At 37.4% G+C, this 26947-nt stretch overlaps 1 protein-coding gene and 1 long non-coding RNA gene across 6 annotated transcripts in view; one reads left to right on the top strand and one right to left on the bottom strand.

Moving 5' to 3' along the window:
• The window catches only part of LOC141381140 (uncharacterized), a 686936-nt gene that overhangs the window by 332752 nt on the left and 327237 nt on the right, over positions 1-26947 (top strand). The gene's annotated exons all lie outside the window — the stretch shown is intronic.
• Positions 1-26947, bottom strand: part of LOC564237 (uncharacterized) — a 130319-nt gene that overhangs the window by 66284 nt on the left and 37088 nt on the right. For 2 of the 5 annotated variants that reach the window (XR_015480387.1, XM_087243899.1), the window contains exons 1-11: positions 25581-25763; positions 23941-24285; positions 23501-23857; positions 20250-20351; positions 17941-18273; positions 17550-17576; positions 14770-15117; positions 14207-14293; positions 9621-9713; positions 9348-9422; positions 8338-8451 (exon numbers count right to left, since the gene is read on the bottom strand). Coding sequence is in view for 4 of the 5 variants with exons in the window: in XM_087243899.1 (XP_087100025.1) it covers positions 8338-8451; positions 9348-9422; positions 9621-9713; positions 14207-14293; positions 14770-15117; positions 17550-17576; positions 17941-18273; positions 20250-20351; positions 23501-23857; positions 23941-24285; positions 25581-25626 (1927 nt within the window). In the remaining variant the exon portion in view is untranslated. Of the gene's footprint in view, positions 1-239; positions 484-631; positions 661-3380; positions 3480-3755; positions 3852-5403; positions 5494-6072; positions 6172-7016; positions 7101-7421; positions 7557-8337; positions 8452-9347; positions 9423-9620; positions 9714-14206; positions 14294-14769; positions 15118-17549; positions 17577-17940; positions 18274-20249; positions 20352-23500; positions 23858-23940; positions 24286-25580; positions 25764-26947 lie in introns of those variants that run through there. The other 3 variants (XM_087243900.1, XM_087243901.1, XM_087243898.1) reach the window with 3 other exon arrangements.

Consider the following 26947-nt stretch of genomic DNA (forward strand, 5'->3'; position numbering starts at 1 on the left):
AAACCCTTGTTTCTTACCATTTTACAATTTAGCTCATTTTATAATCATTTTAAGCAAATCTCATGCGCACTGATAGCGGCACCTAGTGGTTGAGATTGGCACGTGAAAATAATTAGCCGGCCATTCATACATAAAAAGTAATCTCTTCAACTTAGGCAATTCCACTACAAGAAAACAATTAGTGTATATTACCAATAAATACTTAAAAGCTTAAAGAATGTAATGTATCACGTAAAAAGTCATTTTCATATTTTATTTTTTACAACTCAAATTGTGTTAAAGCAGTTTTGCCGAACAAGTGTGTTTTGATATCTTGTGCAGTCTGCAGAGGAAGCCTGAAAAAAATCCATCCTTCCATCACTGATTTTTTTGTGTTTTCTTTGAATCAAGCAGATCTTCATCCTGATATTCAGCATTCAGATTGGTCAGTTCTTGTGATCCCGTTGTGTTTTGCTTTTGAGTGTCTTTAGATTTCACCCTTTTCTGCATTGAGTGGAAAAAGATGCGATTAAAACTATATATTGATGTAGCACCCTCTTGCCTTTGAATAATGATGTAATAAAACAAAAAATATAGTGCTAATGCAGTGAATATTCTCTCAAATCAATGCAGTTTTATAAATAATACATACCTGAAAAAACTGCAGACACTTCACAACACCTAATACATTAGAAAAGAGAGAGGAAATAGCCCAAATTAGTGGACTTGATAAATCCAATCTTTCTTGGCTTGTGGATCATACTTTAAAAGTTACATCCATAATAAACTGAGCAGAATCATTGTTAATTTAGCAAGAACTACTGCAGCAATTTGAAATATTATGGCTTTCTTTTTTCTTCATCGATGTTAAGCTACTTTGACACAATATGCATTGTAAAAAGAGCTATGGGAGTGATAACGAACTGAACAGAATTTTGTTATATAATTAAAAAACGTGTTAATCTTCAATTACTTCAGCTACATTTAATATTAATAACCTACACTGCTATAAATTTTGACAGCTGGGGTGCTGGGAAAAAATGTAAAATAACGGCCGTTAAATTACAGAAATTTCCTTAAATTTAAATTTCGGTAATTTAATATCCGTACGGTAAATTTCTGTAATTGTACATTTTTTTTTCCAGCACCCCAGCTGCCGAAAAAAATGGTAAAATTACGGATTTTTTCAGTTTCAATGAATATAGTCAGCTATATTCTTGGGAATCTGTCAGTCACCCAAAACCTCTCGAAAGAAGGCTTGGGGTCTTGAGAACCCAGGCATTTTAGCAGTCATATCTGCCCACATGGTTAATTTGGGTCCTTGGTCTCACCCTGCACCAGACTACTGTCAAAGTCTTGCAGTGGTTGAAGACCAGTTTTTGTTTGGGGTATATGAGCAATCAGTTTTAAGAATTCACAGTTCTGTTTGGTAATGTCATGAAGTCTCTTTCCAATATCATGTCATTTATCAAAGACATTGAATCATAAATGCCCACTAGTCCTTTGGCTTTTTCATATCTCTTTTAATCTCCATAAACAAATTGTGCTTCAGAGGTGGTGGCAAAGTCAACATTAGATTTCATTCATTTTTCTTCAGCTTAGTCCTTTTATTTATCCGGGGTTACCACAGCAGAATGAACCGCCAACTTATCCAGCATATGTTTTATGCAGCGGATGCTCATCTAGCTGCAACCCACCACTGGGAAGCATCCATACACATTCACATTCATAAAAATCAGCCAATTTAGTTTATTCAATTCACCTGTACTGCATGTCTTTTGACTGTGGGGGAAACCGGAGAAATCCAAGGGAAACCCACACAAACACGAGGAGAACATTCAAACTCCACACAGAACTGCCAACTGACCCAGTCAGGACTCGAACCAGCAACCTTCTCACTGTGAGGCGACGTTGCTAACCACTGAGAAATCATGTTGCCCATTAGAATTGAATTAAATTCAATTTATTTTAACGTACCTGAAATTCTAGTAAATTAAAACCACTTCAGCCCAGTTTTCACAGTTATAGTTCAGTTCTGTGTAATGTCAATGCTATTGCCGAAACACTGAAGAGGAAATCAGTATTGTGAAACTGGTATCAACTGTACCTCTTAAAGGCTGCGTGCACGGCCAGAGCAATGAGCATTTGTGTACTGCTGGGCCAACTTTGCTGCCGCAAGTCCTGAGCTCGGTTTGTGTTCTTTCACCTAAATCCTGTCATTATATGGCATAACTCTCAGCAAGTGCTCCATTATGATCTGCTCAACCAATCTCCTCCTTTGTATGTTGGTCAGGTTGTACCCAGCACTAATATTGACGCCACAGGCAGACTCGCAGACTCGCCGTCAGGCAGAGTATCAGCCCTGAACCATTTATGGTACTGTAGGTCTCTGCAGAGATGTGATATTTCTGAAGCAGGGCATCCTTTAGATAATCATGGTCATCTGTGTGATCCTCATTCATTGTGAGGTCCAGTCGACAGCTCCACTCCTTTCTCAGCTACTGACACATTTGGCCAGATGTTCAGATCACTGCAGGTAGCTTTCAATGTCATACCCTGGCTTTAGGGCGGGCACCGGCATCTCCAGGTAATGTTTCTGTAGTGCTCATGGGTCGGTTGAATGCATCGATGGTGGTCATAGGGTGGAAAAACTCCCCTGTGGATACTCTAGGTGGAACTGGTATAGGGAGCTCCATCCGCAGAATCCCTGCCTCTTTGTGTGTGGCTAGGGTTGGTTTTACTGTTTGCTGAATCGTCTCATGGAATTCCTTCAGCTCGCGAAGATATTACTCCTCGCTTGTTTGCTGTGCCTTGAGAAAATCCCTCTTTAGGCTCACCATGTCCCAATTGGACAGTGTGGGAGGCTCACTGGTCTGTCCTGGGCTTAACTGCAGATCTTGTAACTACAAAATTCTATGCTAAGTGACAGATTGCTCTGCCACAGCACGTTTCCTCACATGGTAAACTGACACCGAATTGGAGTCTGGCTTTTCCTTTAATGTGCCAGACTTTTCACCGTAGACCACAGGATTTCCTAACTGGTAAGTTAATTTACCATTCTTAAAAAAAAAAACACCATAAAGGCATATTTTAACTTCAAATAACCCACACTCCTCAACACTTGTTAAACACTAGCAACATTGGGTTCGCTCCTCTCCCACGGTTCTCGGCCCCTGCCCACACTCCTCAACGCTTCCAAGCCAACTAATCACAGAGTTCACGCGCGTCAGGTTCAGCATCATCCATGGCAAAGACTATGTAACTGTATCTGGGTGTTACTTGACGCAGAAATATAAATCAGGCTTTACCATGTGTGTCTGTGTGTATGTGTAAATGTGAGTGCAGAGATGTGGGTAGAAGCTTCACTTCTTCACATAAGAGCACGATTCTTTTATACTCACTAGACGGAAATAATCCAGAAATCAGCAGAGATATGGCAAAGACGCATTCAGAAGGGAAGACAATGAATCGCAGATCTTCCAGCATACGATCACCATTCACTGACAAAAATGGAAGACACATTAACTTTATTATATATTTACTTTATTATATTATTTACTTTGTTATCGTCAACGACTTGATTAAATAATGCAATTGTGATAAATTCAGCACAAAATAGCTTGACAAATTTGAGTGGGTGACTTTTACCTCTGTTTCACAATTTTTTTCTACATTTAATCACAGATAATTAACATTGTTAAATTAATACGCTTGACATTTTCTCAAGCTAAGTGTAGAAAATATTGTATGTATTAAAGAGCATGATGTCCACTCACCTGTTTTCAGTATGAGTTCAGTCATCAGAGTAACAGAGTTCAATAAAACAATACCAACTGATCCAAACACATAGACAGCAACAACACGATGGAAAACTGTAATGCAAGATTAGAGATTTATTAATAAGTTCCAACAACAATGCAAACTTACTGTATCATTTATTCTTAGACCAGCAATAGATTATCTGTCTATATTTAATATTCAGAAACAAATACGCAACACAGAAAACAGCCAAAGAGATACTCAAACACTATTTTTTCAACATATAGAAAGTTATTTTGTTTGAATTAATTAAGGACACTGTTTTAAATAAGTACTGTAAGTAAGTAATGTGTATTTATATAGCGCATTTATCGTGTATTGCCACACACCCAATCATCATGAGGGGGATCTCTCCACTCCACCACCAGTGTGCAGCATCCACTTGGACAACGGCGCCAGCTATAGGTGGATAATTATAATTCGGTGGATTGGGATTATTGGAAGGCCATGATCGTAAGGGCCAATGGAGGAAATTTGGCCAGGACACTGGGGTTATACCCCTACTCTTTACAAGAAGAGCCATGAGATTTTTTTTTAGAAACCACAGAGAATCAGGACCTCAGTTTAACGTCTCACCCGAAAAACGGCGCCCACTGACAGTTTTGGTGTTTCCTTCACTTTTACTGGGGCATTGGGACTCACAAAGACCACAGGTTAAGCACCCCCCTGCTGGCCTCACTAACGCCACTTCCAACAGCAACCTCGTTTTCCCATGTGGTCTCCCATCCAGATACTGACAAGGCTCAGTCTTGCTTAGCTTCAGCGAGTAACATGTCTTGGGTGATATGGCTGTGGCACTGTTTTAGAGATGCCTTATAGCACAATCTGAAGCTTTTTAAAGTTTCCATGAATAATTATTTTCCAGTTTATTTCAAAGCTGCTTTGAGGCAGTGTGTTTTGTAAAGCGCTACACAAATAAAAGTGACTTAAGTGGATCGTTTTAATGTTTTATTTCTTATAACAAATCGTATTTAGTCTGCATGGTGTATGCAATGACTAATTTCAGTTTTTTTTTGTCTACAGCTTAAAATATCATGTTTATCAATAATATATATATTTTTTGTAATGCTATTATGCAAACTAATCATGAAGTCTATATAATATGATGTGACCCTGCACCACACAACCAGTCTTTTGTGCATGTGTATATTTTAATAGGCAAAAATACATTGTATGTGTCAAAATCCCAGAATTTATGAAAAAAAATCATTTGAATATTAAAAAGTCATTGTTAAATGTCCTAGTTGAAATATATTAGGACATAACTTTTGTTTTTTAACTTTAAAGGAAATCTTTTCAACATTTAGATTTATTTGGACCCTTAGATTCCAGATATTTAATTAGTTGCATCTCAGCCAAATATTGTCCTATCCTGACAAAGACATACAACTATAAAAACATGTTTATTCAGATTTTAGATTATGTAAAATCTCTGTTAAAAATCACCCCCAAAATGACACAGCATGACTGGTTTTGTAGTCCAGGGTCACATATTACTAATCCCACAATGTTTAATTTCATCAACCACTTTATGTATTTAACTTGTACTGATGCAGCTTAAACACACAGAAGCAGAAGCATCAAAGTAGATGATCAATACTTTACCATTGTCAAAATCAAGAAAATATACTGTAAACTTCATAATGGCCCAGAGGATTTGGAGAAACAGCATCACACAGGCCCATCCAATGGCATCTGTACATAAAAAAAGGTAAATAAAGCATCAGTTTAATAGATACAGTTACTCCTGACTGGACACTATAAGAGAAGTTAATACACTTCTCTATAAAACAACTTTGTAGGACAGTTTCTCAATCAGGGAACCGCTGAGCCCTAGTGGTTTCGTATTGAAATTGCATGCGCTCTGTATCATTAAAAAAATGTATAAATATAGATATAAAGAAGGTTGTTGAACCCCCAGACCATAAATAATAAGCCAGATCATTTTTTTTTTAATTAGCAAAGTTTTAATTTTTTTAAATAAAAAGAAATAAGAATTTAAGCCTACTTCAAGTCAGAAAATAATGTTCTGCTTGAAAATCTGTAAAAGTCTACAATATAAATGTAATAAATAAATGTTTATGATGCATGTAAATTTGATAGCCCCTAATTTCAAATGGAGTCATTTGAATAATATGCATCAAAACTAGTTTGCGTTCCATATACAGGGAGTAGGAGGAAGAGGTTTGTGATTAAAAAAAGTTTAGAACCACTGTTGGAAGATATCAGATAATATGATGCTATTCCAAACTAAAATGAAAATTTTCAGGCTACCTGTTTTATTTTCCAGTGTCAATATGTAAAGGCCGATCATTGCTGCATTAATCAGTAATATGAAGATTAACATCACAGTTCTCATGATTGATTCAGAACCTGAAATGAATGTAAAAAGGTTTTCATGAACAACACTTTTATAATGGCAGAAATATAAAAGCTGATCAGGAGTAAAACTGACTGAGTGACAAAAGAAAACAGAAAAACATCTGAACACAGATCATCATGATTCAAATCACTGAAGAATCAAATGATTTATATCTCCACGGGACTAAACTCTTGACAAATGTGCAAATGATGTGCTGTTTGTTTAAATGACTTGTATAAAATGAGTTGAAACAGCACTTTTATTTTTGGAGGGGGTGATTCAGACAACTTAATTGTTTTATGTTAAATCAACTTAAAAAAAAAAAAAAGTTTAATTCCTTCATGTTGACCCAACACAAATATATACAGTTGAAGTCAGAATTATTAGTCCCCCTTTGATTTTTTTTCCTTTTATAAATATTTCTTAAATTGTGTTTAACAGAGCAAGGAAAGTTTCACAGTATGTCTTATAAAGTTTTTTCTTGTGGAGAAAGTCTTTTGTTTTATTTTAGCTAGAATAAAAGCAGTTTTTAAAAAAAAATATCTCTTGAAAAATATCTATTCAAATATTATTCACTGTCATCATGGCAAAGATAAAATAAATCAGTTATTAGAAATGAGTTATTAAAACTATCATGTTTAGAAATGTGTTGAAAAAAATCTACTCTGTTAAACAGAAATTGAAGGAAAAAATAAACGAGGCTAATAATTCAGGGAGGCTAATAATTCTGACTTCAACTGTATGTATGTATGTATGTATTTATGTATGTATGTATGTATGTATGTATATTTTTTTGCATTTTACAGATCAATAATTAAATGGAAACAACAAGTTTCAGAAATGATCAAATACTTACAGTTGAGTCTATCATAGCATCTGAAAAACCATGTGTCGTTCGTCATCATCATTAATAGTGGTAAAATGACAACAATGATGAACGCTAAAAAACAGGAGAGAAAATAATGTTAGAAATCAACAGAATAACAGATCTGAGCTGAATGATTTAAGTTGTTTAATAAAGCAGTCTCTGTATTTAATACATGTTTAAATGTGTTGATCTGCACTACAAATAAAATGAACACAAACTGAAAACTTCATAAATTTTTATTTTTATTTTATGTCATGTTTTTTGGATGTTGTGCGAGTTATGTTTAGTCTCCTAGGTTTGGTATTATGTGATTGTGATTAATTGTGGGACCCCCTTGAAAATGAGATGAGGTTTATCCCAATGAATAAATATCAATATCAAATATGAACTCACCTCCACTGACAGATCCAAATGTGAAGAAGAGGAGGATGAATTGTAATGTAGGCAGAATTTCAAAGATCATATCGGCCACAATGTCAAGTGTGTTAATTATCTGTCCACATTTCTTTCCGATTTGTTTAGCTAAAACTGCATTAAAAATACTGTTTGATTACTTGATTTAAGTTTGAGTTCATATTATTCCAATGTTAAAGGCAAAGTCCCCTTTAAAAACTTTAAAAAAGGACCTATTATGTAAAAATATTTTTATAAGGAGTTTAAACACAGTTTCGTGTCAACAGCACAAATGTATTAATTTTATTTTTTATAATCACACTTGATAAAAACAGTCTGCAGAAACACTCTGATTGACATTCTCCCTTTGCATGTATAATAAAACGGGGAAAAGCCCCACCCACTAGTGATGATCTGTCCCTCATTAGCATAGAATGTTACACTCAGTTTTGGAATCTGCCACTATGCTGACACACAGGCATGTGTAGCTCCGCCCTCTTTTAAAAAGAGCACAATCTTATTTGAATTTAAAGCGACAGTCACCAAAACGCCACAAATAGGATCAAAGCCTAAAAGTTTTGAAGAGTTATCAAATTTCATTTGTTGAGATATTTTAGGAGATATATTACGTCCTGTAAAAAGGGCATACTATGTCGCCTTTAAAGCAGAAATTAACAAAGTTTTTTATTTTTATTTCATAGAAGCATTATATTATTAAGAGTACCAGCCTTTTCAAAAAAATAGCATGTATTAATCTAATAATACAATTCTACAAAAGGGTGCCCTTTATCAAAAATTTCACACAGTAATGGCCATATGTACCAAACAAGGTTTTTTTAACAACATATTTAGTGTAATATTCAGTTTTTAATCTTATAATTAAGCATTCAGTTAGTTGGCTTATAGGAATACTTACTGTAAACAATTTTGCAAAGGCAGCACAGAAAAACAACTGCAAACAGCACTATTATCATGTGTTTCTCAAACTCTGCATAGTTCACAAGTTTTTCAAAAGCTGTAGCAAAAAGAGCTGAAAGAAAGAAGATAAAAAATTAAACACTGGCAAAATCTGAGTACAAATCATAAGATAACACTCCTGCCACTTAACTTATGTTTATTTTAAGGTAAATCTTACATTGTACACTATACTGTACACTTACTATACATGTCTTATTATAGTCTAAATTACTTACAATACTATAATTTATAGTATAATATCTCTGTTACAGCCTGAGATAAATTTTTTATAAGTTTCTAATATTGTAATCTGTTCACTGCTGTTATGAAACATTAAACAATAAAATGGTAAAGACAATTGGTGTAGTTATTCGCCATTGTCGCCACTGGATTGCATAGCTTGGAACTTGTAGAGCTGCGCATCGATGGATTACTCTTCAGTGTTTGGACTCTCAGCAGTGAAAATTAAACCAAACTGAACTGTACTTAAAATCTGAAAACTGAACTGACACTGTTTCAATTTACCATACTCTTCTATGTGAAGCTGCTTTGACACAATCTACATTGTGCGCTATACAAATAAAGGTGAATTGAATTGAATTAACCATGTGAGTAGTAAATTGATGAAAGCTTTTAGTTTTGAAGCATTGCATTTGTGAATCTATGCTTTAGTAGAACAATTATATCAGTTATAAACAATTATATCAACAATTAAACGGTGGAATTATATCAGTATTTAAATCTTATGAATCAATAAAATGATTAAATGATTTAGTCCTGCAAACATAGATTTAACACTAAAAACATCCAGGATCTGTCATACTCGCATAAATCATCTATCATGTGCAGATGTTTAATTTGTATTTATTTGCCATGTTTTACGTAAAGTTCTGTTTCAGAATTTACAGTACATATTTTTTATACGTGAACGTGTTCATGATATTAGGACATGTCTAACATTTTTTTTACCTGTATAAATAACAATTGAGAGAGACACATATTCAGCAACATAACTGTATTTCAGAATCAATGTTTTAATGTTGCCTGTAACACAGAAAATGTTAGAATTACAATCACAAAATCATGCACAACATCTATATACTTCAGCACACACACACAAGAAATACAGGAATAAAAGTTTTAAATCATCTTTCTTTTGGTAAATCGCACAAAAAAGGACAATGTATGATGATTTGGACACTATAATTAATGTTCTGCTCTCCTCTAATAAAGTAACCATACCTGTGAAGTTACTGATAAATGGAGCAGCCCAGAGCAACAAAAGAGGCCTCAGAAAATAAAGAGCACAGCAAGAGACCGACTCATTCAGAGATCCTGAAACAAACAAACAAAAATACAGTTAAAGTCAGAATTAATAGCCACCTTGGATTTTTTTCTTCTTTTTTAAAAAATATTTCCCAAAATATGTTTAACAGAGCAAAGAAATTTTCTGATAATATTTTTTTCTTCTGGAGAAAGTCTTATTTGTTTTATTTTGGCTAGAATAAAAGCAGTTTTTAATTTTTTAAAACCATTTTAAGGTCAAAGTTATTAGCCCCTTAAAGCTAAATATTTTTTAATAGTCTACAGAACAAACCATCATTATAAATTAAGTAGCCTAATTACCCTAACCTGCCTAATTACCCTAATTAACCTAGTTAAGCCTTTAAATGTCACTTTAAGCTGTATAGAAGTGTCTTGAATAATATCTAGTCAAATATTATTGACTGTCATCATGACAAAGATAAAATAAATCAGTTATTAGAAACGAGTTATTAAAACTATTATGTTTAGAAATGTGTTACAAAAATCTTCTCTCTGTTAAACAGGAATTGTGGAAAAAATAAACAGGGGGGTTAATAATTCTGAATGCAACTGCATATTAAATATGATAATTCACTAAAATATTTCCTGATCTTTACCCAACTTGCCTTCGATGTAAAACCAAACCAGCCTGACTGTTACATAGTTTCTGGTCTTGTTTGAAACTGTCTGATTTTGGGGGGAAAGTTTTGTGTTTTTAGACCCAAACCCCTTAACAGCACTGTTTCTAATCCTGCCAGAATAAGTTCAATTCATTACAGGCTGATAGTGTAGCCTTTGCAACTTTACTGGCTAGATGACTTATTCTTATGAATTGGAAGTCAGCAGCTCTACCTTGTTTTCGGCAATGGGTTTATGATTTTTTACAAGCTCTTAGAATGGAAAAGATTCAGTTCGCAATAAAACAAAAACCACAATCGTTCCAGAAAGAGCCCTTTGGTCCTTTGGTCTGGAGAGTCTGGAGCCCTTTTCTACATTTTTTTAAAGAGACACCTATATATATATATGTATAGGTTCATTTATTATTTTTATTTTTTTTTGGCTTAGTCTCTTTACTAATCTGGGTCGCTACAACGGAAGGAACTGCCAACTTATCCAGCATATGTTTTACGCAGTGGATGCCCTTCCAGCTACAACCCTACACCTGGAAACATCCATACACTCTCATTCATACACACATGCTACGGCCAATTTAGCTTACCCAATTCACCTATACCACATGTTTTCTAACTTGTGGAGAAAATCAGAGCACCCAAAGGGGAGAACATACAAACTCCACACAGAAATGCCAACTGACCCAGCTGGGGCTCAAACCAGTGACCTTCTTTGCTGTGAGGCAATTATGCTACCCACTGCACCACCGTACTGCCCTAATTATTTCTGTATTTATTTTATTTTTATTTGTTATATTTTATTTTCCTTCTGTCTGTTGTTTATTATTTTTATTGTGTTATATCTTAGGTGTGTATAATTTTGTATATATATATATATATATATATATATATATATATATATATATATATATATATATATATATATATATATATATTGTAGCGAGGCATACCGGTGCCACGTCGTCATGGTCAAGGATTCACCCCAGCTGGACCGTCATCAGCACAGGATCGATCACAGCTGGACGTCATCAGGCAGAGAGACATATAAGCCCAACCTACGCCAGGAGAAGATGAGCTTCATTCACCAAATGACTCCCTGTGCTAATGCTTGTCTCTCTGTCTCTCCTCAGCAGGCTCCAGCTCGTGACGATCCTACACCCGACTACTCACTGTCCTTCACATATTTCCCGGAGCACCAGAGCACCTCACCTGGAAGAAGAGCACCCTTTTACACACCTTCACGTTGTAAATAAAGCACCCTCCGGGGAATTGTCTGTAAACTCATCCGAGTGTGTGGCTGTTTTCCCTCTGCCTCGCTACAACTGGTGGAGAATGCGCGCTTTTTCAGAGGGAAAAATATTCAGCACTTACCAGTAAGAAGAAGTAACTACTGAATTTTTTCTTTTTCTTCTGTTTACAGACAGGCATCTGCTCTCTCTCTCTCACACACGCTCTCTTGCTCGGCTGTCATCCTATCCTGAGTCATGTCGATCGAAGAGGTAGTACGCCATCTAGCGGAAATCTCAAGAAGACAACAAGTGATAACTGAACAGCTCACCGCCAGACAAGACCGAATGGAACAACAGCTCCGCCAAGCGGCCGGTTCCAGCCAGTTTCCTGAGGTGAGCGCTCACCGATTTATTACTAAACTCAGCGACCTGGACGATATTGATGCTTACCTACACACTTTTGAGGTAATCGCTGAAAGAGAGAAATGGCCGAAGGAAAGTTGGGCGAGGATGTTGGCACCATTTTTAACTGGAGAAGCTCAACGAGCTTATTTTGCATTGGAGACACCGAAAAATGAGGACTATAAAGCATTGAAGAAGGAGATACTCGCCAGAATGGGACTCTCCAACATAAGCGCAGCACAACAATTTTCTCAGTGGACATACGAGGAGAAACAACCGGTAAGGACCCAAGCAGCCAATTTATCTCGGTTGGGAAGGTTATGGTTGCTGGGAGGAGATCCTACCGCAGTCCAGGTCGCTGAGAAAGTGGTTATCGAAAAGATGATGAGGGCGCTACCCAGACGGCTCCGCACACTTACCAGCATGAGGAACCCCGACTCGCTGGCCGCTTTGGTGGAGGCGGTGGAGCTGGCAGAAGCTCACGTGGCCCGGGAGACTGGGGAGAGAGCGGCTCTGCCACCCCGGAGGGTAAATGCGCCATGGCGACCGGTGGAGGGCACAGCACGACCAGGCAGCAGACCGGCGGTCCCCAGCCCAGTCGACGAGCCGATGTCCACAGAGCCAACAACATTCTCGGCCCCGGCCTGGACGGCAGGGTGCGTGGTACATCGCAACGTCCCTCCCAAAGCTCCCACCCGAAAAGTATGCTTAGACGGGAAAACGCAGACGGCCACACTGGATACAGGAAGTGCAATAACACTGGTCCACCCAGACACGTTAAAATACCATCAAGAAGGGAAAGGTCGAATCCCGATTACATGCATACACGGTGACACCCGCCACGTACCCTCCCAAAGAGTCACCATAGCGACAAAGTCGGGAAGCTGGCGCATTGAAGTAGGAGTGGTTCCAAATCTTCCAGTACCCCTTCTTCTGGGCAGAGATTGGCCGGGGTTCGATGATCTCCTCACCCACCATCAGGCTCGATCGGCTCGTGCGAAGAAGAACAACAAGGGACGGGCTCAGCGGGACTGCCAACCAGCGTTGATGACCACCAAGAACGACAGAGGGGGTGAGTCATCATCGGCTAACCCGTACTATGAGCTATTTCAACAGATTACCGTAGGTGGCGATTTCGGAAGGACACAGCGTGAAGACGAAACGTTGAAACACTGCTGGCCACAAGTCAGGATCATAGACGGTAACGAACGGTTTCCCAGCCCTCACCCCCTCCCACATTTTGTCATACGAAATGGTCTGCTATACTGTGTCGCAGAGAGGCGGGGGAAAAAGAAGACCTTACTGGTCGTTCCAAGGACCAAGAGGGAGACTGTTCTGGAGTGGGCACATACTCACCCAAGGAGAGGACATTTAGGCGCTGGAAATACGATAAAAAAGGTCCGTGATCGATTCCACTGGCCCGGTCTGGACGGAGAGGTAAAAAAATATTGTCAGGCATACAACACATGCCAAAGAACGTCTCCCCGACGACCAACCCCCAGCCCTCTAATACCATCACGCATCAGGAATGTGCCCTTCACCCGCATCGGTATGTATGCGAGACCCCCCCCTCTCAACACTCTTCCTTTTTTCCGCAGAAATCCCAGGACCAGTACGACGCTAAGGGGGGGGGAATGTAGCGAGGCATACCGGTGCCACGTCGTCATGGTCAAGGATTCACCCCAGCTGGACCGTCATCAGCACAGGATCGATCACAGCTGGACGTCATCAGGCAGAGAGACATATAAGCCCAACCTACGCCAGGAGAAGATGAGCTTCATTCACCAAATGACTCCCTGTGCTAATGCTTGTCTCTCTGTCTCTCCTCAGCAGGCTCCAGCTCGTGACGATCCTACACCCGACTACTCACTGTCCTTCACATATTTCCCGGAGCACCAGAGCACCTCACCTGGAAGAAGAGCACCCTTTTACACACCTTCACGTTGTAAATAAAGCACCCTCCGGGGAATTGTCTGTAAACTCATCCGAGTGTGTGGCTGTTTTCCCTCTGCCTCGCTACAATATATATGGTACTTTTGCCTTATTATTTATATATTTATTTAGTGTGTAATTATGTAATAAAATATGTAATGTTTTGATGTCAGAGCTAATGTTGGAACTGTAAAAATATAATGACATGCTATAAATGTAAATATAACATATATCATATATCATAGCAAAGAAAGCATTTCAGATTATACCTTATCTTTGCATTTATTATTAAACATACACAACTTGTAATTATATTTTGTACACTCACCTTCAGAAATACCCCACAAGGCAAAAGCACAGGACATGATCATATTTGGACAGATGACCAAAAACATCTGAAGATGGAAATATGCATCTAGGGAAAACATTCAAAATATTAATATTTGAATACATTGTGTTGCACTATTAGTGGAACTTTAATCAGCTTCATTTTAAAGATCAGATTTAAAGATCAGGGAGTAAGCAAAAAAGATAGATAGGGTCCAAATGCAGTGTCAGACAGATTTTGCGAACCCCCTAAATTTTGCTTGACTACAAAAGTAGGAGGGGTGCTGTGCTGCAGAGAGAAGAAGAGAGAAACAGCTCCTGAAACACTGCTGTGGCAGTGGTGTAATGTAAATGCCGACTCTCACTGTAAAGACTTTCAGTGGTATAAAGATCTTCAGTGATATAATGAGTATCAGTAGTAAAATGCAGATATGGAAGTGCTGTAGCAGTGATCTATAACCAGTACAGTGGCAGCAGAGCTACTGCACAATGAGATGCTTTGCAGGTATTTATTTACTGGAGCCTATATATGGAGTAGCTCATCTTTGGTGTGTGCTGACTTACCAAGTATTCCAACTTCCAGGTTTGTTTTAGTTGAAAACACAGCATTTTGCTGACTGTAAACTGTACACGTGTATTCTCCCTTATCTTCAGCTGTCAGATTGTTCAGACGGAGGGAGAAGTTTCCATGTTGAATCTGCTCAGTAAAGAAATGAGCTCGGTTTTGCTCATCTTCATCCTGTTCTTCTGGTTGACTCTCACCATCCTGATACAGATGAACCAGAGTCTCTGAGTCTGATCTTCTCCATTCCACCCTCAGATCTGCTAAGTCTTTATTACAGTAACAAGGCAAAATGACTGAAGATCCCAGAGGTATAACCAGAGGACCAGAGGGAGTTTTTACCATGAACCCTAAAAAAGAAAATACACTTAAGTATTGTGAAATTAGTTCATGCAAATGAATGCATTTCTATGCTTGTTTATGATAGAAATCTACGCATGATCTTAAAATAATGCTTATGCCATCTTAAAAATGTATTTATTTTATTAAGTTATATTCAAATCGTCAGACTACAAAGAGCAATTATAAAGGACATTCATTCATTCATTTTCTTTTCGGCTCAGTCCCTTTATTAATCTGGGGTCGCCACAGTGGAATGAACTGCCAACTGCGCAGCGGATGCCCTTCCAGCTGCAACCCATTACTGGGAAACTTCCATACACACTCACTCACACACATACACTACACTACGGACAAATTAGCGTACCCAAGTCACCTATAGCGCATGTCTTTGGGAAACCGGAGCACTCAGAAAAAAACACACACCAACAGGAGAAGAACATGCAAACTCCACACAGAAATGCCAACTAACCCAGCTGAGGCTCGAACCAGTGATGCCCAATTATAAAGAACAAACAGTTGTTATTCCAAAAATGGGAGCAATAATTTTTATTCATTCATTTTCCTTCGATTTATCAGAGGTTGCCACAGCGGATTGAACTGAAAACTATTCCAGCATATGTTTTACGCAGCAGATGCCCTTCCGGCCGCAACCCGGTACATACACTCTCGCATTCACAGACACTCTTAAGCAGGTCGCACACCAGAAGCCTCGCTCGGCGCCGCGACACGCACATGACAGATTAAAGTATCGCACACCAGACGCGCACATTCGAATGATATTTAACATGAAACTAATCAGATGGTGCTCTGTGGCGCGGCTGAAAAATGAACTGCATCCTGAGTCTTGCGGCGCCGGTGTGTGTATCCTGATAGAAACCTATGTTTAGAATTCTAAAATGCATGGCGCTGCGTGGCGCTGCGCAGCGCGCCGCCGAGCGGCGCTTCTGGTGTTCGACCTGCTTTACACTACAGTCAATTTTCTTCATCCAGTTCACCTATAGTGCATGTGTTTGGACTGTGGGGGAAACTAGAGCACCAGGAGAATACCCACGCCAACACAGAGACAAGATGCAAACTCCACACAGAAACGCCAATTGGTCCAGCTGGGACTAGAACCAGCGACCTTCTTGCTCTGAGGTGACTAATCAAGGTGCCACCCCAAAACAAAAATTATTAAATAAAAATTATATTTTGAAAATGATATCAGAATTTAGTTCAGAGCCACAGAGACGTTGCTGTCTAGTGCACAATGCTTCATTCAACAATGCAACACTAGCTATGTTTCCATCCAAAAATGCGAATGTACTTTATGTGCAAAACTGGATTATCGCATAAAAGACGTGTGAATAAATCAGCGTTTCCATTCAACGAGTCAAAGCAAACAAAATCATCACTTTCTGATTACCTGGCGCCAAATATCAACAGTAAAAACTGAATTTGCTGCAGTAGGAGAATCTGTGTCAATCTTTTCTTCATCTAATAAATCACTTGCACATCAGAAGGCAATCCTGACATGCAGTGAACACGCGGTGACGTTTGAAGGCATCAGACGTGGAGCACAGATGCTCTTGATTCTGAGAGTCATTAATAATATAACACACTAATACTTAAAGAGTAAGGTGTTTTATAATGACCAAAACAACAGTTCAGATGTTTTACAGTGTGCTCAGCCTGATGGTTTGTCCATTCACCCACATTTTCATCATCACATGATCTCTTTTAACAAAATCACATGACCTTCAAACTGGAGATTGTGTGGCAAAACTTTATCAATCTCAATTTATGAACATCTTTTCGTATCAAATAAAAAGTTTATCCTACTCTGTTTTGCGCATGTTTCTTATGCACATTTTCAAAATTTATGCGCATCTTGACTTTTCCATCAACCGTTTTTTTATGTGCATATAAAAATAGGTGGATGGAAACATAGTTACTGTCAGCGCCAATAGTTTAGTGCGTCAACATATAGCACCGAGGTGCTCATGGCAACCAGAGTTCGATTCCCGGCTCAAGGTCCTTTTTTTTAGATTAGATTAGATTCAACTTTATTGTCATTACACACGTACAAGTACAATGCAACGAAATGCAGTTTAGGTCTAACCAGCATTGCAATAGCAGCAAGTGCAGGATACAGGAATAAGTTATAGTTCCAACTCTTCCCCCATCTCTGCTCCCCATACTTTACTGAAAGTAAATCTCCACTGTGCTATCACAATAAAAAGGTGAACAAACCCTAAAAAATATTATAAATGCAACACTGCAGTAGACCACTTTTATTCACAATTTGCGTTTGCATTTACATTTTCAAAATAATTCATTCTCTGTGATTTGTGATCCTGTTCCCTCATGAGGACCAATAAAACAAAAGTCCCCACAAGGTTAAAATGTACTAGTATTGCTGCTTGTGGAAACATTCCTATAAAGTGAACTCCTCACTTACCTGCAAGAGATGAAGAGTGATCATATTCTACAGAAAACAAGAAAAATAATAAAACTATGATAAAAGTGGACAATAGCAGGTTCAATTGTGTTTTCTCATTATATTATTTATTTTAACTATTTTCTTGTGAGTGTTTTTTCTTTTGGCAATATACAGTATCGCATTAATGGCAGATAAAGAGTTATTAACATTTAATTATCAATCAATTAGTTCAGCAATTACCCAACTTGCATTTGGAAATAATACACATTTGTTTTATTTTAAATCAAATCAAACAAGTTAACAGACTGAGCTGCTGCTTTTCATTTACATTACATCATTACTTACATTAATGATTGGAATCAAATTCATTTGGTCAAACAGTTATACAGTACTTCAAGCATTAACTTACCCAGCTCCAAAATAACTTTAGTTGAAAATACATGATTATGCTGACTGTGAACTCTACATCTGTATTCTCCAGCATCTTCAGTTCCAAGATTGTCCAGACGGAGGGAGAAGTTTCCATGTTGAATCTCCTCAGTAAAGAAATGAGCTCTATCATGATAATCCTGCTGCTGGACCTCTGCTCGACTCTCACCATCTTGATACAGATGAACCAGAGTCTCTGAGTCTGAATCTAAGTCTGCTCTTTTCCATTCCACTTTCAGATGCTTCACAGGTTTATCAACATAACAAGGCAAAACCACTGAAGATCCCAGAGAAACAAATGGTTGAATGATCCCTGAAAATCAAAAGGCATTTTATCCATAATGTGAGGGAAATTAAAGATTATTAAAGACTATTATTATTATTAACATCATCATCATCACTGTATGACTGTATGCATAACAGTCCATCAATTGCTATTGAATAAAACTCTGTTAAAAGTTTTAATTATTAGTTTTATTAAAGTAAAAACTTTAATATGTACATTAAAAACAATAAAAGCTTTGACTTCTCTTGTCAGTGTACTGCTAGTGATTGTTTAAAAGTTCATACAATTGTTTCAATTAACTAACACTGTTGAAGCCTTCAGTGAGTTAATGGGGTAGTTCAACCCTGGATGGGTTTGCACCAGCTGATCGTAAGTTCTTTCTTAAACTGGAACGTAAAGTCCACTCTAAGGAGCTTAGTAACAACTAGCTAGTTTGTAAGTAAACTTGTTCTTACTTCAGTTGCACCACATGTTCTTAAGGCAAACTGTAGTTAGTAGCTCGTAAGCTCTCCGTAAAGTAATACTTAGTCGCATTGATTGACATAATATCCAATAAAAAGCATTGCAAGTTTTAAACTGCTAGACAATTCTGCAACTAATGTGCCTATATATAACTGTCCTCTGAAAATTAAAAGACAAATTCTATTTCTATAATACATGATTACATTACAGTGAGTCACTATAAAGGATGACACACATAACCTGCATCTCGAGCTGTGAATGCCCGCTAAATACACATGAAGTTATCAAAACAATAAACTGGATTTTTTTTATATCCTGCACAAAAGAGATAAGAGCAGTGGATGAATGATGGATACAATAAACACAAAACACTCCTTGAAAGAAAGTTAAACTCTTCTTTCACAAACCGAAGAAAATGCAAGATTTGGGAGGAAATAAGGGCTGTGAGTAGAGGGAGATCATTCTTCATTATCATCATGAGCTCCTCAATGTAAACTAATCTCGCGGTCATCTCTTTTCTACCGTTATACATAGGGGGAGACTGCAGTAAAAATATTTAGTTGGAACGTAGCGTTACGTTTAAGCTCAGTGGTGCAACACAAAAATTTTAGTAGCAGAGTGTACGTTGTGACTTAGTGTCCCTTTAAATCACAACTATGCTGCGTTTTAATTTAGAAACTGCTGGTGCAACCAGCTCCTGGACCCCAAATCTAGCCATGCAGTAATTATCGTTTTGTTTTGTTTTTTGTCATTGAGGTGTAGCCATGACAAGAATGCAGAATAAATATGCTTCCACTGATGTATAGTTTGTCAGAATGGACAATATTTGGCCAAAATGCAACTATTTGAACAATATGTAATCTGAGAGTGCAAAAAAAAAAAATCTAGTTACTGAGAAAGTCACCTGTAACGTTGGGCATTTTAGGTGATTAGCATACGTATTACTAAGATTTAAGTATTACTTTATGCCATTACAAAGTATATTAATGTAACATGACCTTTACCTAATTTTCTAATTTTTTTAGTAAAAAAAATCTATTATTTGATCATGCTATTGTCAAAAGTATACATATGCAACATAAAACCAGGGTCACAAATGCTCACAAGTTGTTCCAAATCTGTTCATTACCAAATTAAATAAGTAAAAAAAAAAATCTAAAAATGGACACTGTCAGCAGTTTGATAACTCCCATTCTTATGGTGTTCAACAGGACAAAGAAGCATACAGGTTTGGAACAGCATGATGGGTAAAAACAGTAGGTTTACCTACGGATGGAAGGAGTACTGGAAATTTATACTCAATTACAAGTAAAACAATTGTCAAACACGTAAGTAAATGTATATTTAACAATATTCTCCAAAAAGCACAAACACACCCCAAACATCCACTCTCTCTCTCTATTCATTGCTGTATTATGTAATAGGTAAAGTCTGGGTATTTTGAGCTAAAGCCTACAATTAAACTTTTGTTAATTAATAACATGCTAAAGTGAAGTGAAGCTACATTCTAATTTCCTTACAACAAATAAGAATATCTGTACCTTTAGTAGTAGATCTGCAGTAGATCATGAAGCAGAGCAAAAGAGCAGATCCAGATGCAGAAACACACAGAATCATCATTATTATGTGTAAAACTGAGAAACCTGAGAGAAACAAACACATTACTCAACATGAGAATTATCAGAAATATCTTTAACATCTTATTAAAAACCCTAATATATAAGCTTAGAGAGAGAGAGAGAGAGAGAGAGTTTGACTTTTAGAAATCCTTTAATTGGTTTTCAGCACAATTATTTAAAAAATTAGCACATTTATTCCAAAAATAATTCACAAAAACTTAATCAACAAAAACAAATTTCCAACTTCATTTCTAAATCATTGTGCAGACGGTTTATGTGCATCATATTCATTGCTCTGTTAGTGTAAGTAAATGTCTTTTTGCATTATTTGCACAGTTTGTGTTTTGTCTGGTGCACTTCACCGCTGTCATTTTACTCTGCACCCCCACCCTCTTGCTCGCCCCTGATGTGCAGGTAAAGTGAGTTTGCGATTGTAAACACAGCGCCCCCACTGTTCAAAACATGTAGCGTGACTCGTTTAACATTTCACCTGATCCTCTCTCAGCTCCTTCAGCAGCCGGTTGTATTCTCAGTGCTGTAGATCTACACAGATCCACGCTGCAGCAGATAAATAGATGACACTTTTTTATTGGTTATCTTTGTAATTGAGCATGTTATGTACTGATTCCATTAATATTGAGTGTTGTCTCTGAACAATGTTCACTTTCAGCAACATCTAAGCTCATTCGCTCTCTGTTAATATCACCATAAATGTTATTTAACCAAGTGGTTCTCAACCTTTTTTTTTTTTGCCTGAGACCCCCTTTGCCCCCGGAAAATATTGTAAGGCCCTCCTCAACATTTAATTAAATTAATGCTCATATAAGTTTGCAGTAGGTATGACAACAAAAGGCTGTTTTCAAACAAACGATATGTTTATTACTATAGCTAGGTATGTTTACGCACAAATAATAATAGCCTGATGTAAAATATAGAAGCAAAACATAAGAAGGTCATTTGTATGAGGTGCACCTCTCAGAATTGGGGATGAGTCGTCTGCAAATGTCTTTTTACTTCGGACCTCCTCAAGCATTCGATAGCAAGAACGTTGGCGCAGATAATGCACTGTGGCTAGGTCAGGCTCTATTTGCTTCGGGAAAATGGAATAAAACAGAGCTGAGGTAACTATCTTGGTATTTTCTGCATTTCGTGTTTCCAGTTTTGCTAGCGCTGCGACCCGAAATGTTCACCTGGGTTCAGCATGCTTGGGTCATTACTATTAGCTGCTGAAAGTGAATCAGTGAGTCTTTTTTATGGAGGAAGAATTACAAATTTGTGCATTATTTGTCAGCCAGGGGATAAAAAAAAAAAAAAAAAAAAAACAATGTGATCGCTTTCCTAACTCTCCACTGCTAAAAACATGTTTCAAGTATGAGGCAACACAGAGCTTGCTGAGGCCCCCTTGTGGGCTGGGACCCCCCTGTTGGGAACCGCTGACCTAACCAACTTCAAGATTGTAACGCCCACTAATTGTTTTGTAAGGTTTTGGAAGCTGAAGTTGCTGCTTTAGGGCTCTATTTTGACGGTCCATGCACAGAGCGCAAAACGCAGGGCGCAAACGCTTTCAGGGCGTGTCAGAATGCATTTTTGCTAATTTACGGACGGGAAAATGCGCTTTGCGCAGTGGCGCATGGGCTAAAAGGGTTGAGTTTATTTTCTTAGGTGTTTTGAGAATAAACCAATTAGAGTCTCATCTCCCATTCCCTTTAAGAGCCAGCTGCGTCACGCCAAGAGCGCATTCACTATTTACAGGACGCAAAGTAAATCTAAGTGGAAAAAATGAGCATTTCACAAGCAAACAGTTAACAGTTAACAGTTTTTTAACAGAAAACTGTTAAACAGAGCATCTACTGCGTGAGAATGAAAGATAATGGATCACTTTCACTTTCGCTCTTGGATAGGGAAACCTTTACGCACAGACATCAATTAGCCTATAAATAATTAATTTAGTTTGTTAAGCGCAAATATTCGTTTCAAAACTATTTCTAAACTCAGTCCTAATTTCCAGCAAATTAATAAATGAACAATAATAACGAAGTGTGGTCAAAATACTGAGTTATTTCCAAATACACCTGCCATGCCCCATATGGTCTAAAACCTGACAGGTGGGCAAATCTAAGCTTGTTTTTAATAAAACAAATATAAATATGGATATAATAAATAATACTGCTAATAATAATAACAACATTATACAAAAGCAAATTGTTATGAATGAATTGAAAAAGCCTCCCGAGATGAAGAAGACATAAAAGCAGTGATTTTTCATATTTATGTAGGCTAGAAAATAATATGTTTTGTAATATTTTAATCCTTTATATTTATATTCTATATCTATTCTTATTATATCCTATATATATTCTTAATATTTAAATTTTTTCATATATAAAAATATTTGCCTATTGCTCTCTTGTGCGTATTAAGCAGTGTGTAAGCGAGGCGCAACTCTGCGCCGGAGTTTAGACCGGGTTAGTTTTGGTCTAATGAAAAATCTATTATAGTTTCTCAAAATAGCAACGCACCAGCGGTCCGCCTCAGAACGCCTTCCTTTTTAGACCAGAACGCCTATGGGCGCACAAATGAGCACGAATGCATTTGCTATTTAAACAGCGTAGCGCAACGCCTCAAAATGACTCTTGCGCCAAGCTAAAACTAGCAAAAAACTACTGCGTCACACCTTGCGCCACACTGCGCCGGGTGTATGATAGGGCCCATAGTGTCAATGATGCATAAGATGATGCCTTCTAGCAATAAAAAGACAGAACACAGGACAAACCCAAATCCAAGTTTTTGGCCTAAGACCACCATTCTGAATGAATGTGGAGACCACAAGATTGCATCCAAATCTATTCATAACCATGTCTGGATACCTTGAAACTGCTGTAAACTACAACCTGTTTCTCTTTTTATCTTTTCAGGGAAATAAGTATTCTTAGTAAGAGTCATTTCTAGTGCAACATCTTCAAAGAAATAAGCTGTTATATTAAAACAACAATTAAATCTTTTCTCCATCTGGTTTGGAGCATGTCTGCATTACCATAGGTGCACTTGTGAACTTTTTGGGAAATATGAAAGTATCAATATTAATATTAGAGGCTAAAAATCAATACACACTGAACACCAAATATAGTTTGGTGATACAAACTTTGGCATTTTGTGATTTTATAGTGACTCACCCAGTCTCTTCAGTACCACAGTAACACTGGCTGATAAATCTCCAGCAAACACTTGACACATGTAAACTCCTTTATCCTCAGTTCTGACACTCTTCAGTCTGAGAGAGAAGTTTCCTTTGGGGATTTCAGCAGTGAAGAACTCAACTCTGCCTCTGAATTTGTCATGTGTCGCCTCTGATACAGTCTCATTGTTTTGATAAAGCAAAACTGGAAAATCTCCATCTTTATCTGTTTTCTTCCATGAAACCTCTTCAATGTATTCAGGTGTGATGTGAGAGTCTACAGAGCAGTTCAGAGTCACGTCCTCACCAGCATATGCAGAGATGGACTCATCTGAGCCTGACACCAGCAAACGCTCTGAAAGAAGAAAAACACCATGCAATATCACAGCAGGACACATGGAGTAAGTGCATAACATACATTAGAAAGTCAAAACTCACCAACATCTTTTATCTGAGCCACAGTTTCTCCAGAATCCTGCTGACTATGAACTCTACACCTGTATTCTCCTTCATCTTGAGCTGTCAGATTGTCCAGACGGAGGGAGAAGTTTCCATGTTGAATCTCCTCAGTAAAGAAATGAGCTCTATCATGATAATCCTGCTGCTGGACCTCTGCTCGACTCTCACCATCTTGATACAGATGAATCAGAGTCTCTGAGTCTGCTCTTCTCCATTCCACCTCCAGATCCTCCACTGGTAAAGCTTCATCAACATAACAGGGCAAAACCACTGAAGATCCCAGAGGAGCAGACAAAGGAGCAGAGGGACCACGAACAGTGAAGCCTGAAAACAAACACAACGCTGAATGAGATTAAGACTGTTTTTTTATTATTATGATGATTATTTTCTTGCTTATTTCTTTGGACTGTCATGTAGTGTAGTGAGACAAGACATTAGTACAAAGTATTTAAAATGATTCTGACAATCAAATGAAATACAAAAGCATTGATGCTAAAACTAATAACTCTTACAAAAGAGTCAGACTTCATTCATAAATATTGTTCATGTGCTGATGGCAAGTCTCCTTTCACTTTAATATAGATAAATTAAATTCATCTTTGTTTGTATAATGTGATTACAATGTAGATTCTGTCAAAGCAGCTTCACATAGAAGATTTGAGTGAATTGAAACTGTTCAGTTCAGTTTTCAGAGTAAAACAATGCTGCAAATCTAGTCTGATCATGTGATGAGGAAATAAAGCCTGAGTAAATAAATAACACTACAGCAAACAATAAAATCAAAGACCAAGACTGAATCAAAAGTAAAGTTACTACTAATGCAAGAAGTATAATCTTTATAATGCACCGGAGCAATAATGCTAAGTTATTAGTCTGTGAAATCTCTCTTACTAGAAACAAATATGTAAAATGAAAAAAATAAATCATAATAAAAGCTTTAATTTGTCATCATAATCATCCTTTTACTTTTTCCTTTTACCTCCTGCATGGGAGTCAGTTGCTCGACCAAGGCCTCTAGCGTCTGTCAAAAGAGCACCTTTAGAGGTCAGAGGAGTGAGGATTACCTGCACAGCACTTACTAGCTGGCCTCCGTTATACTCACGCCCCTAAACCTCACTCCCAACCGGGTCACGGCACCAATGTAACCCCGCCGCTCCTACACCACTCAACCCTCTCCGAGGTGGTATCGTACCGGCGACCTCCTGCTTGGGAGTCGGTTGCTCTACCACGGAGGCTATAGACCATGGCATCTAGCATATTTCACTAGACTATTTGTCACTTACTATTTACTATTAATACTATATATATATATATATATATATATATATATATATATATATATATATATATATATATATATATATATATATATATATATAATTAGGTTTATACACTAAAGAAAAATGCATTATGGAGCAAATACATACAGTGGGTAGAGTTTAAAAATAAAATGATAGTCTTTACAGCAAAAAGTTTATAAGCTTCATAATTTAAGTCAAAGTGTCCAAAACTATAACTGATACTGATACTGTAAGTTTATATTGATTTAAAGAGGATGTACTGTATTTTAGGTGCCTTTAGAATTACATTGAATTAAGTGAGAAAAACAAAGTGCATACCATCAACCGGGATTACAGCGGCAAAAATAAACAAAAGCAGTTCCATGTTCAGACATTTTCATCTCTCTAGATCATCAAAACGTGCATGAAGAAAACACATTTAAACCGCCATACTGTATGTTTCATCCAGAAGTGACAGGCGAAGAAAGCTACAACTGCAGTTCATCCAGACAAACCAGTTCTGCTTAAAGGGAAAAACAATGTCTTGAAGAAATGGAGAGACAAAAATGCAACTGTAAATGAAGCGACCTGAAACTGCACTCGATTTTAGATAAATTGGAAACTGAGCAGTCATTTCACTCTAAAAGTTTTATAATAGTTTAAGGAGAATCTTTCCTTGGTGAGATTTGGTGCATACCTTTAGCCTGAGAAGAAATATGTATAAAAACATTTGTATACTTATATACAGTACATTCATGTATTGTTCACAATACATACTTATGCTTTTAATTGTGTTAGCTATAAATTCCTAATGTTTTATTGAATTAAAAACAAATCTGTTGGTAAGTAAATGAACAGGGTATTTTCATTTTAGGGAGAACATGAGTCTGATTCCAGCGACGTTCCAGGGACAGACGAGTCTTCGCTGAGGCCATCTTCCAGCCTTAACCACGGCGAATGAAGCTCTGCACAAGACTTTTGGCCAGCGGAGAAATTAAAATGGTCGTGCCCAACTGAGTCTGGTTCTCTCAAGGTTTTTTTTCTTCACTCCCATCAGGTGAAGTTTTTTTCCCTCTCCGCTGTCGCCACTGCCTCGCATGGTTCAGGATTGGTAGAGCTACGCATCGATGAATTTGCTCTTCAGTGTTTGAACTCTCAGTAATGATTAAATCACACTGAACTGAGCTAAACTGAACTGAACTGAACTTAAACACTAAAACCTGAACCACACTGTTCCAGTTACTATGACCATTTATGTGAAGCTGCTTTGACACAATCTACATTGTAAAAGCGCTATACAAATAAAGCTGAATTGAATTGAATTGAAACTATCCCTTTTGCATTAAAAGTGCTGTATACAGCATAGACTCAATAGTCAGGCTATTGAAATATATATATATATATATATATATATATATATATATATATATATATATATATATATATATATATATATATATATATATATATATAATATCTCATCTCATTTTCATTCATCTACTTTTCTGGGGCCAAGCTGAAGGGTCCCTCTCCCCAAACACTTCATCCAGCTCCTCTAGCGCAATCCCGATTTGTTCCCAGGCCAGTCGAGAGACATAGTCCCTCCAGCGTGTCCTGTGTCTCCCTTGAGGCCTCCTCCCGGTTGGACATGCCTGGAACACCTCTTATCAAGGGGCATATTTAGTGCTCATAAAACTTTGGAAGTG

This window comes from Danio rerio, chromosome 3 (assembly GCF_052040795.2).
Source record: "Danio rerio strain M-AB ecotype USA chromosome 3, GRCz13ab, whole genome shotgun sequence".
Lineage (NCBI taxonomy): Eukaryota > Metazoa > Chordata > Actinopteri > Cypriniformes > Danionidae > Danio > Danio rerio.